Here is a 13,349-nt window from a genome sequence, read left to right on the forward strand (position 1 = left end):
CTGCCATAGAACAGCAAGATTTGAGTCCAGTGGCACCTTAGAGACCAACAAGATTTTCGGGGTGTAAGTTTTTGAGACATGAGTAGGAATGGAGATCCCTGAGCCTTAATATAATATCCCAGTTCCGACTCTACCTGCAACTCTTTTGCCTCTCTATCTGGTGGTACAGTCAGCTGGATTGGAAGGGAAGGGGGAGAGCAAGGAGTACATCTTTGTATCCACATTGAATCAAATTCAGTACATGATGAATGGGATTTCTATTTGTAATCTTGTGAACATCAGTTTGAGGCTTCTTGAGAGGAAGAGAAAGACTCAGATGCGGAAGAGCTTTATGGCCTTAGAAGAGGGTTTGTGTCTTGGCGAGGATTTCTGCAGGCTGGTACTTTTCATACAGCTCCCTGTTATAAATCAGATTGTGTTGCTGATGCATGACTGGGAATAATGCATAACTAGTAGACTTCATCTTTGCCATCTGTAGCAGGCTTAATTGTGATCTTTAATGTTTAATTGTTTTTAGTAAGAGTTGTATTATGGATTTTACAATAATTGAATACTGCCTTGGGTGCCAGATCAAAGCTATTTAATATTTAAATAGCAATTGTCTAGTGCAAATTAATAGTAAAACATATGTGGATAGTGTATTGTTTTGAATTGGTGTGTGGAAGCCATTGTTAATTTTATATGTGGGTTTTGTATTATTTAGAAGCATGTTGCTTGCTAGTCTGGAGTGGCAATGGATGTTTGTAGCCAGATGTAAACCTCTTGCATAATAGGCAATTACAGTGGGCCAGCTTACAAGCACCCTTACCCTCACCCTAATTACAGCTGTGAAAACAACACTGAGATAATAATGCTTTCTTTTGTTCGGAAACTCAGTGGTACCAAGAACTCTCTGGTTTTCCAAAAGCTGAAGTTAGAAGTCTATAGGAATGAATCAAACAACTAGCTTGATCTGTCTTAACCTTGACCTTGTTAAATGTAATTTGACTTTAATGATCTCCAATTAAAATTCAAACCTCAAATAATCCCAAACAGTCCTTTTCTCTTCTTAACAACTTCTGGCATTATAATGAACTACAGATAATGAATGAATCATTAGTGCAATCATGATTCTTTGTTCTTTTTCTTTTTAATCAGCAACCTGCAATTCTGTGTTTGGTTTTTTTAAGTGGAAGAAGAAGAGGTAGGAGAATTTGTACAAAGGTGCACTGAATATATAACTTAATGAAGAAAGGAATGGGCGTGTGATTAAAGGCTGTGTTCTCCTTGCTAAGAAAAAAGGGTGTTGTCATATGGAGTGCACAAGGTACTGAAGCATGCAAAGGAGACCCGACCGTCATGTCTCTAAGTGACATTAGCAAGACTCTAAAACCTCTCCAGGTTGAGATTCATTCTCATACCATGTATAAAAACAACTGAGGCTACTCATAATTCCGTTACATAAATGATGTAAGAGGTAAAAAATTATTCTTATGTCCATGGTATCTTTGAACCTACAGAACTCAGTCTGTGTTCTTTTATTCCTCTGGTGATGTGGAGATTGGTACAATGCTATACTGGCCTACATTACCCAGTTTCAAAATGATTTTTCCCTGGTGTGAGGGGAAGCCATAATACTGGTTCCTTCCTTGTGATTTGGGACTTCTCACAGAGACATGACATCTCTGTGGTAGTTCCCATGATATCAGTGTTACATGAACATCTAGTTTTCTGTTTTTGTATGGAAGGGAGAAGCCAACTTATTGGGTTTTCAGTGCAAGCCTATACAGAGTTTACACCTTCCTAAGTCCACTGAAGTCGCTGGGCTTAGAATGGTGTAACTCTTCTTAGCACTGTACTATTAAGAATATATGTTTCTAGATGAAGAAGAAAAGTCTATAGGGTTATTCTGTATCAATTCAGAAGAAAAATAAAATTCAGTAAGTCTAAGTCATATATATCTATGCTCAGTAAGTGCATCATTTTTAATATGAGTTGAAAAAATTCTATCAGGTATTACATAGGGAATTCTTCAAGGGCCAGTTGCTGATCTGATGATCCGTATGGGATTATTTTTGTGTTTTATGTTTCATGTAAATGTGTTCAGATACTAATGATGAAGATGCCATCAATAAGAAGCATGTGAGAATTTACGTGAATATTGATGAGATACACTGTTTCAGCAATTCTTCTAATTTATGCCCATTTCAAATTTCTGCAACCCATACACAATTGTATTTGTTCATTGAATATCCTAGCAGTTGTTCTTATTGACTTGTACTGTGTAATCTGCCTTGCATCTAAGTGAGAAAGGAGGACTATAAATAAATAAATTCAATACATACATACATACAGGGCTTTTTTTCTGGGAAAAGACATGGTGGAATTCAGTGGCGTAGCGTGCATTGCAAGTACCCAGAGCAACTCCTGGGAGGAGGTGGCACCCCGGCACAACACACGTGCGCGCATTGCTTGCACGCTCCTGGGACCATGCGATGATGTCACTTCTGGGAAATGACATCATCACATAGGGCGTGGCCACCCCCTGGAAGCCCTCCTGTGATTTGAGCCTGCTCGCCTCCCTGCCCGTTACTTGGCAGCCCTTCGGGGCAGCCGGCCAAGCTTCTGCCACCAGCTTGGCACACTCCTCAGCCAGCAGCTACTGCAGGAGGGCTATCTCAGCAGGCGGCCTCCCATGGATGCAGCGCAGGCTTCCCTTGATGCAGCACCCCCTAAAAATGTGCTCGGGATGACCACAATTCTGCCCCCCCACACACACACACACTATGCCACTAGCCTGTGCAAGCCCATGAGCTGCACTGCCTGGACACAGAGCTGGAGCAGAGGAGTGCCAGGAAGGAGAAAAGTCAGTGCCTGGTCTCCATGCCTGGGACAGGAAATCTTCTGCGCTGACTGGCCATGCCTACTGCTTCACTTCCCAGCATGCCTTCGTGGGTGGGGAAGCTAGCCTCTGCCTCCAGCCAGGGAGAAGCGCTCGAGGAAGCAGCAGTAGAGGGAGCCCCTCCCCAGCAAGCTGGGGCACAGGGCCTGCTCCTGTTTCGCTGCCACTGAGACTCAGCGTGCTTCAAAAGAGCCAGGTGCCTTGGGCTGTGCGCGGGGAGGAAATGGGATCAGGGTGCAGGGCCACCAGACACATGATTACTTTCTAGAGGTGCCGGAACTGCGTTTCACCATGTTCCAGCTGGAAAAAAAAGCTATGCATGCATACATACATAACTCTGGTCCCATAATATGAAGGCATATGACATATCAACCTTTCTGAAGCTAAAGAGGTTTGGGTCAGATCAGTACCATATGAGATACTGCCTGGAAAACCAGTGTAGGCCTTCTTGAGTTCCATGATGGAAGCAAGACAAGCGAGACATAAAATAAAGTGTATTAATAAAACAATGTGATTTTGTAATGTGATCATATGTATGATTGCATTGAGGTTCTTATGGTAACGTAAGACACTTTCAGGTGTCTTACATCAGCACATAATGTTGCCTGATTGTCAGACCCTGTATCCATTGTGACTCCATGTTGTATTCAGAGGCTTTCTCATGCTGTAAGTTTCCAGTGTCTTTCTGTCCGCAGGTTGCAGACATCCAGCTGCGTTCCCAGGGAAATGGGAAGGCACCTTATCTCCACGTCTAAACAGCGTCCTTGGAGGAAGTTCTCCCTCGCGCTCCCAGGCTTCAACTGTAGTGGGACAATGGGGGGGGGGATTCTGAGGGACTGTGTGGTATACTGCTTTTGGTATCTATCAAGTCATTCTCAACAAAGCTTCCCTGTCAGCCAGAAGCGTTGATACTTTTGGAATAATTATGGACACTTGTGCTATGAATGTAATCTTTCAATAAAGAACCTTTTGACTCAAGACCTTGGATTTCTTGCAGCAAGGGGTTGGGAGTTGAATTCAAAGTAACTTGAATTCCATAAACTGACACTGATCCCTCACTGCAGTCCCCGTCTCGTCTGGCTTTTGTCAATACATTATCCCTGGCATAGCCTTTTTAGTAGTCAGAAAGAACCCCTTTCTCCTCCTCATGACAAATAAAAAAGTTGGTGGGAACCAACTCAGAAATAGAAAGATATCAGCCATCCCGAGTTCTCTGTACAACATTTGGATGTACACAGTGAAGTGATAAAGCGTTTGTAAGTGCATTGGTTTTACTTTGAGAACAAGAGAAAGTAATTTAGAACTCTGGGGAAACCTGGGGAGAAATTTAAAGGAGAATGGGGGGGGGATCTTTATCAGCATCTTCAGGGCATCCTTCTGCCCACATTGGAAAGGCAATTCAAGAGTTGAAGGCATAGGATATAATTATAGAAGATTAGGCGAGGGGAAGCTACATATGATCCAGCTTTCTTGCAAGGTAATACTGACGGCATGACCAGCGATTCAAAAACCTGTGGCTGTCACCCTGAGGAGCTGATATGCAAGTGAACTCTGTCATCTGAACAGAAACTGTAATGACATACACAATGTCTGCTCATTCTAATGCTTTCCACAGAAATAAAAATGCAAAAGGGCCAGGTATATACTAAATACCAAGGAATGTTATCCCTCAACGGACCTTGGCATTCATTGTTCTCTATGAGCAGACAAAGGGTCTATTGGAGACATCTCAATGTTCTCATAAAGCTAGAGCTACCAGGTTTCCTTGGAGAAAACAATGATAATTAAGACTTGATTAACATTATAGTATGCCTCTGTTATGCTCAAATTTACTCGTTTTGTGGATTCCCTCCCCACAATATGATAGCCAACTAAAATTAAACTTCAACATACTGTATAGTACAAAAATCTAGACCAGGGGTGGGCAAATTGTGGCCCGCGGGCCACATGCGGCCCGCTACAGAGTTTTTTGTGGCCCGCCAAGACAGTCAGAAAAATCCGCCTTGAACCGAGATTTCCTTCCCGTGTGCGACCGAAGATTTGCTCACTCCTGATTTCAAAAAATCTCACTCCTGATTTCAAAAAAAATTGTAGAAAAGTGTGATAGGGTACATTTGTCTCATTAAAGTGATTCTAAAATTAAATGTGCTTGCAGCTATAGATGATATGAAATTAGCACAATAAATGAATTGAATAAAACTACCACTATTTTATTTAATTTATATTTATTGATTTTTATGATACAATTTATACCTTTTCTGAAATGCAAAGTTAACTAATGAATGCAATCATTTTAAAAGGTGCGGCCCTCCGCTAACCTCCGCTCCCACAAAGTGGCCCCCGAGCCAAAACAATTGCCCACCCCTGATCTAGACAATAATGGCTATTATACTGACTAGGTTTTTGGTTTTCTTCAGTATAAGGAAACCCTTACTCTTGAATTTGGCATGCAAAGAATGGACGTATTTGTAGTTACAAATTTGCTTAAGAATTTGTATTGCCATTAGAATGTAAATGCAATGAGATCTTAAATGTGAGTCTCTTTAAAGGCAAAACAAAATGTGATTGGTTCTTTTTCTGTGTGTCAAACTTCAAGACAACCATATGAAGCGACTAAGAACTAAGCGACAAGAGACGAATTACATGAGGAGAAACACATTAAGGAAGTTGCAATGTTAGCTGGGAAGCTGAATTTTAAAAGAGATTGGAAGGCTTTGTCAATTTCTCCTCTCTACAGAGCAAGTTTGCTCCTCAGAGGGTTTATTTATTTCCTCTTTGCCTCTTAGAAGGAGAGAGGAAACTGACAGAGCCTTCCAGAGGCAAAGAAGAAATTAGCAAACCTTCTGAGGAGCTATCTTTGCTGTCTGGGTAGAGAGGGGAAATTGACAACGCCTTCTGATCTTTAAAACTCAGCTTCCCAGCTAACATTGCGACTCTCTTCATTTGCTCCTCCTCGTGTAATTCATCTCTTGTAGCTTGGCTCTAATGTAATTGAAGAAGTTGGTGGCACTCTTGAGTGATGTCTCCACAATAGCTTGCCTTGTGCCTAGTTTTTAAGTTATAGGTCCTAGATAAAATCAACTTTTTAATTTGCCCAAGCATATGATTAATGTATTTTTATCATCTTCTGAACTTGCTGCTCTAATAGCTGTTTTTATTTTATTTTTACTGCATGCCACACATATGTTTAATGAAAGGGCAATCAATAAATATTATTAATAAATAAATAAGATTGGGAAAGCAGTTCTAAAGAGAACATCCCCCTGTGTTTTCCCCTTGAATTTAGATTGTCTAGTCAAAACTGTCATTAGCCCCAAGGAGTTAAAGACAGATACAGAGTCAATCAAATTAGCAGCTGATTTAATTTAAATTTTAAAAGTGTACCTCATGTGTAGTTTAGTCAATTGTTTAAAACTTCGCTGGAATTTACTAGCATCTGTCATTTTACAATGGAGATTTAATTAGAACAGGGGACCTGCTTTCTGAATATGTTTCAAGAGAAAACCTTGACATCAGATTGAGAGAATTGCATAGAAATTTTGCTCACTTTTCAGCTGTACCTCTAAAATATATAAACATGGACACAGAGGGATACATTTATCCTATCTCTGTCAGACTTGTCACCAAACAGCTCTGCTTTGAAGAGAGAAATGTACTTCATCTGCCTGATTCAAGCGTATTTTATCCCTCTGGGATATAAAGGTCAAAGAAAAGTTCTAGACTTATGTGGTGAAAAATGACAAAGCACTTCAGAGCCAAGTTCTTCCTTCTTAGCAAGTAAAGAATTCCTTGCATCTGAAAAGGAACCAGAATATCCTCCTCAGCAGCCTTTACCGAAGGAGTGCCTATTAATGTGTGCCAGGCTGTACTTCCCACTACACTCTTATGTACCGAAATTGGAGAACAAAATTGAGTTTAAAGGTACTATAAAATGGTAGGGATGAGTGGATTCCCCTGCCTTTGTTTAGCTATAGCTTCCTCTGTGTGAAGCCATTCTATTCTTTTGGCCTTTTGCTCCTCTCTTTAAAAATATATATATTTTTAATTTGAGTAATTTGCACAACAATACAAATTACATCATTCCTGATGTGAAAAGGAAGTGAAGGCCTTCACAATGGGGTTGCCTGGTCCCCTTACACTTCTGGCAGGAGGAGGGGACCCTACACTTACCTTCTGCATGTCCTTGACATGCTTCTTGTCATGCTGCATGTCCTGTACCGGCGTGATGACGTTACTTCCAGGAAGTGTGCACACTTTGCAGCAGGCCAATTTGGGTTCCAAACAGGCCCAATTTGGCACATTTTGGGCCCGCTGAATCAGGACCACTCCCAGGGCAGCGTGATGACATCAGTGATATCGTCATGCTGATCCCAGGAGTGCCCCCAGGAGGCCCATTTGCTGCCTTTCCTGTCCACCAGCCAGGTAAGCAGTGGCAGGGAGTGAAAGGTGGGAGCAGAGGATGCTGCATCCTTCTTCTGTTAAAGTGGGAGCCATTGTCCTTCAAATCTTTAGCCTGTATGCCTCCTTGCATGCATGGAACAGTGATTTTTTCCCATGTTCCTTTATGTTGCTGCAGCCCCTTCTGACCCTCAGAAAGATCATTTCCAAGATCAAGGAACCAATGCAGAGTAATGGCTCTTTTGGACAAGGTGCTGCCCCTTTTTAAGAAGAAAAAACATGCTTCTTCTTTTTTTTTGTCTTTCAGTGCATAGTCTGGGATTGGGATTCCAATGGCAAGCATGACTTTATTGGAGAATTTAGTTCAACATTCAAGGAAATGCGAGGAGCGATGGAAGGGAGACAGGTATGTCAGTTGAACATGTGTGATTTGAAAGCAGCAGCAGAATTAAAATGTTACCATTTTTTATCCATGCGCAGTGGGAAATCATGCAAACCTCCTTTTCTACTTGTGTAGTTGCATTTTTTTTGTATAATGTAAATATTTGAGCCAGTGTTTCTTTAGGTTTCTAAAAAGGACTCACCATCAAAGGCACAAGGATCTAGACTAGAGGTGGGCATGAACCAAACTTCATCATGAACCAGACCAGTTTAAGGTTTACGAACTGGCAGTTCATCAGAGCCCATTTCAGACGAACCACCACAAACTTTTAGGCCGGTTCATTTGGTTCATTTTTTAGTTTGTAACTGCAGACAGCCTGGTGCTGATCAATCAGTGTCCTAGGCAACAGGGGGGATGGGCTTTCTGCAGCCCCCAAAGTGACCTTCTGCTGCCCCAGAAGTGATGTCTTCACAAACCAAACAAACCAGTTCATGAACCAAGGCAAGTTCGTAAAAGTTCATGGTTCATGAAACATGATGAATTAGAAACCGCACAGTTCATTTTTTTTCTTGGTTCGTGCCCATCTCTAATCTAGACTTGTAAATCATTGGTGTGGAAGAATTCAGTTGTAGTCAAGTTGGAGTCCTGACATGGATAGCCCAGGCAAGCCTGATCTCGTCAGATCTCAGAAACTAAGCAGGGTCGGCCTTGGTTAATAATTGGATGGGAGACCTCCAACAAAAACCAGAGTTGCAGAGGCAGGCAATGTTAAACCATCTCTATTTGTCTCTTGCCATGAAAACCCCACCAGGAGTTGCAATAAGTCAGCTATGACTTGTTGGTACTCTCCAATCAAGTTGGAAGTAACAGTTGGCAGCAGATCTTCTGCATTCAGAGTTGCTAAAAACCTTTTAGAGTAAATATAAATATCACACACTCTGTGCCCACAAAGAGCAACAATGAGATGTAATCCTAGTTCTTTGTTGCTTTGCCAGCAATTGTGGCCCAGTCAGGTCCTGACTCTGCACGTAAATGGGCTGGTTAATGTGCTAAGTATGTTTATATATGACACGATGTGCATAGAAATTTTTACAGACAAGCACTTTTCCAGTGGTTTTGGGCTTGCCTGTTTCAACGCTAACAGAGTTCTCAACAAGCTGTAATGTATTTTACTTCATATACTTATTTTTGTTTGTGTGAGAGAAAAATGTATACAGATGTTCTCTTTTTCCCCTCCCCCCTTTTGTTTGGCATTTATGCTTTGCTAAAATGTCACTTGCAGTTTCAATAGAAACTGGAGCTGAGCTAAATTTTAATTGGAATTTCTGAGCAAGCTTCTTATTTCTCCCTGGGTAGCTGACCTCCTACTTCTGAGGGCCAACTTATTAGCAACCTTTAGATCCAAAAAACTGTGAGTTTGCTTCTGGGAAGGATATTAAAACTTCTGACATGGTGTGCCATTGTATATACCATTGTTCTCTACAGCAGTGACAGTTAATGCCTTGTGGGAGAACGGAGTATTCCATCTTTCTTCACTCTTCCTCTTTCCCCTCACTATTCCTCTTGAAGGAAAAAGTTGGGAGGGAGCCAAAGAGAGTATGATACAGATGTTCTCCAGCAGTGACTACATTGTTTATAGGCTGACTGTGGTCATATTTTTACCCATTCTTCACTTCTTGACTAGCATTCAGGTGAGCATTTGCCATGAAGTTCATTGGGTAATCTTGGGCCAGTTACCATCTTAGACCAGGGTTGTTGTAATGGTAAAATAGGGAGAGAAACAGGTATACCACCTAGAATCCTTACAGGAAGGGTTGGATAAAAATTATGAATAATAACCATAGTTAAGGATGCTTATTGGTAATAAAGCATGATTCCCCGCCTATAAACTTAATGCTATTCCCTTAATGCTAAAAGTCACCTTGGTATGTTCAATATCTACTGTGAAGTGTACTGTAGTACTACTACCAGCCTTAAGGTCTTTGGCAATGGCTTGTCTCTTGACATTTATTGGATATATGATTTTAGTTGTCAATATTTATGTTCCCCCTTACTCCTTACTTTTTAATATGAAAAGGCTAGATTTGGAAACATATGTTTATTAATTTGATGTTAAATACCCCAGAACATATATAATATTAGCAAATTATTTCAATGATCCTATTGGTGTTAATAGTATAGGAGTCAGGAATGATTATGTTGATATCCTTTATATGATGATAGAAATACAAAAGAGCTTTAGGTCAATAAATCTGGAGTAGTTTTCAGCAATTGATTAGTAAGTTTGATCTAGTAAGATGAATAAATACTTTTTCCCCAGAACAAACATATTAGCATTTCCACTGAGAAAGCACAAAGGACAGTAGGAAGATACTACTTCCTGGAAAGGCTTTGTCCAAAGAAAGGGTGAGACGGGGCCATCTCTGTGTGAGGCAGATATTCAGTATCCAGAAAAAAAGTTTTACTTAATGATTTTTCCAAAAAATGGAGTCTGAGGATTTTAAAAATGGAAGCCAGAGTGTCACGCTAACCATACCATTGTCAACAACAGTCTAGATTATATGGTCATATAAGCACACTGTTATTATAGGTTATCACCAGGAGGATGAAACTATTGTATTACGAATAGGCCCCTATGCCTGATTGGCCATGGCAGAAGGTGAGTGGAAATTAATCCCTTTGGGAAGGAAGATGGTGAAGAAATATTCACAATGTGTGTGTAGGAGGAACAGCATGAATGTGTGAAAGTAGAAAATGAGTTAACTTAGGGGGGGTGCTTCTACCATGAATAGGATTGCCAGGTCCACTTACCCTTCCAGCAGGAGAGGGGGAATGGGCACTTACCTGTATCGTCTTCTTGCATGCATGCAAAGCCCAGGGCACACTCCCGGAAAAGCACAATGACATCACTTCCGGGAATGATGTCATTGTGCAAGCCCTGGAAATGCTCCTGGGCTTTGCACTGGGCCAATTTGGGCCCCCAAACAGGCCAAACTGGCCTGGCACGAAACCCAGGAACACGCCCAGGGCTTATGCAATGATGTCACTCCTGGAAGTGATGTCATCATGTGGCACCAGGAGCACGCCCTGGGAAGCCCATTCTCACACCTTTCCACCTGCTGGTCAGGTTAGTGGGGGGGGGAGGCTGGGAGCAGGGGATCCCCCACCCCCACCAGGAGAATGGCAACCCTAATTATGAATAGGGGCACTAACCCTTCCAAGGCTGGCAATACGTTTGCCAACATCCTACTCTTCAGTAATAGTCTGTAGTTATGCTAATGGCTCTGATTGGTTTGCAAAAATCCAATACAGACCTCTTCAGCAGGCATCATAGCTGTTTGACATGAGTCAGCTCATACCTAATCATCACCTTCAAACATGTTTGTGGCAAAATTCACAGCACCTCTAGCTGCAAAGCTCCACAGTGAAGGAATATTAAAAAGCAGCTATCTCTGTTCAGGAAAGAGAAGATAAGCAAGGGATAACCCTTTATGAAGAAAATTGTTCCTGGTTCTTAGCTTTCACAGTGCTCAGCTGTGACAGATCCCATTCCATCATAATGAACCACACTGGCTTCTAAAATCAATCACTGATTAAAGGCCTTAGTAAATGGAATTAACAGCTCATTAATAATTCCATTTCTGGGTATTAGATTTATCTTCACCAGTCTGGACTGATGAAAGTCGTTGAATGTGATAAATGATTTGTCCTTTTTCAGGCTAGGAAGTGGCTCTTCTGTGAGTGTACAGTGCTGTGGCCATTAGCTTTCATTGATTCTCCTGAGAAAATCAAAATTTCAGCACTTATGTGTTGTCTTTCTGTTGCTGTGATTTAGGAGATAGACAGAGCCATGCCAATGATGACTGAATGTGAACTTCTTGACTAAATATTAATGTGAACTCAACAGTGCATTTAAAGAATACATTTTTGATAATGACATTTATGTTATTTATTCCTTTTCCCAAAAACCATATCTCTAACTAGTGCCTTTTCCCCCTGCCCTTCCTACAAGTAACTCCAGGCAGTACACATGGTTCTCCTGTCCCCATTTTATCCTCACAATGTCCCTATGAATGTGAGGCAAAGACAGAGTGACTGATCCAAGGTAAAACTTTATGGCAAAGTGGAGATTTGAAACCAGGTCTCCCAGATCATAGTTTGACACTCTTAACTGCTACACCAAATTCACTTTGACAATCTAAAAAATATACCCACCCAACTATTTTCATTCATCAGTCTTAAAGAGGGAAATCTCTGAGTTCCCACACTGTCAGCTTTCACTGTTCTTGACAGAAAAGTACCTTAAGGACAGATTTGATGAGAGATTGTCATAAAGCCAGTGAAGGTTCCCAGGGATATTCCTCTCCTCAGCTGAAACAAATTAGAGGGGTTTCAAAAATAGCCTTAAAATAAAAACACACCTGGACACCTATTAGCAAAGGGAATATTATGTAATAGGAAAATCTGTCTCTGTAGTAGGAAAAAATAGTTACGCGGATGTTCAGAAGCCCTCTTACATATGGTCTCCATGGACATTTCCAGAAGACAAGGATGTTATTTTACTTGCCTTGCTTGTAATTTGTTTATTAAAACGTAGTCATGCGAACATACTCTGATCTCTGGAGTGTGGAGAAATATGGCTGAGGTGCTGGAATGGGTTTGTTAATACTGTATTAAACTGCTTATTATTTGTTGTGTTTTTATATCTTAACTATACAAAACAGCCACCTTCTGGTGTAGTGTCAAAGTTTATCATGTCTTGAGTCCAATGTTTTAGATGTCTTGCATGAAAGTTTAAAACAGCCTTCAGGGATTCCTTCCATGGTAGCCATTTAGTTTGGAATTGCCGTCATGTGCTTATTCAGTTTAAAAGAGAATCTAGGTGCCATTATTGACCACTTAGGAAGAGGTCAAACCTCAGTGGTAGAGCGTTGGCTTTGCATGCAGAAGGTCCTAGGTTCAATCCCTAGCATCTCTAATTAAAATAATTGTGTGGCAGAAGATATGAAAGATCTCTACCGGAGAGATCTTTAGGAGCCACAGCCAATCAGAACAGACAATATTGATCTTGAAAGATCTGACTCAGTATAAGGCATCTTCATGTGTTCAGTCTGTTGCATTTTTGTGTTTTCCTTGTTAATCAACCCATCATTTTTCTGACCTGATTTGTGACAGTTTTCTTAACATAAAATACAGTTGCAGCTATTGGCTGTTCAGTATGAGGAGTCAAAGCACTGATGTTTCTAAAGGTTACTGACCCTTCTCATTTTCCTGTGTTCTTCTGCTTCCAGTTTAATTAATACTTTCCATTTTCTTTAGGTGGCTGGTCACAATGTATTTTGATAATTGTCAATTATCAATTTCCATTTAGGGAAGGAGAAATTAAGAACTACTTTTTTTACTTTGAATCTAAAGCCACTCTTGTTGAGTTTCTCTTCTAGTGCCACTTTGAAATTATAAAACTTAAAAACATTTAAAAATTTAAAATGAGCAACTGATTTGACGACAAAGCCAAAAGCAGTGGTTGAATTTCTCTTTTCACCCCAGGGATAAGAAATATTAATTAACCATTGATTCAAGAATGTATCAGCCACTGGAAACAACTAATAGGGCTGTAAATAAAGGAACATATAGAAAATTAAAGGCCATGCAAACCTTTGGTGAAATGAAGTTACTTTACTTTCTGAG

General features: G+C 40.7%; 1 protein-coding gene across 1 annotated transcript in view; it reads left to right on the forward strand.

Annotated features, from left to right (window-relative positions):
• Positions 1-13,349, forward strand: part of CPNE4 (copine 4) — a 197,303-nt gene that overhangs the window by 142,001 nt on the left and 41,953 nt on the right. The window contains exon 7 of the mRNA XM_054991399.1: positions 7,587-7,685. Coding sequence (XP_054847374.1) covers positions 7,587-7,685 — 99 coding nt within the window. The remainder of the gene's footprint in view (positions 1-7,586; positions 7,686-13,349) is intronic.

The sequence above is a fragment of the Eublepharis macularius genome, chromosome 11, assembly GCF_028583425.1.
Source record: "Eublepharis macularius isolate TG4126 chromosome 11, MPM_Emac_v1.0, whole genome shotgun sequence".
NCBI lineage: Eukaryota > Metazoa > Chordata > Lepidosauria > Squamata > Eublepharidae > Eublepharis > Eublepharis macularius.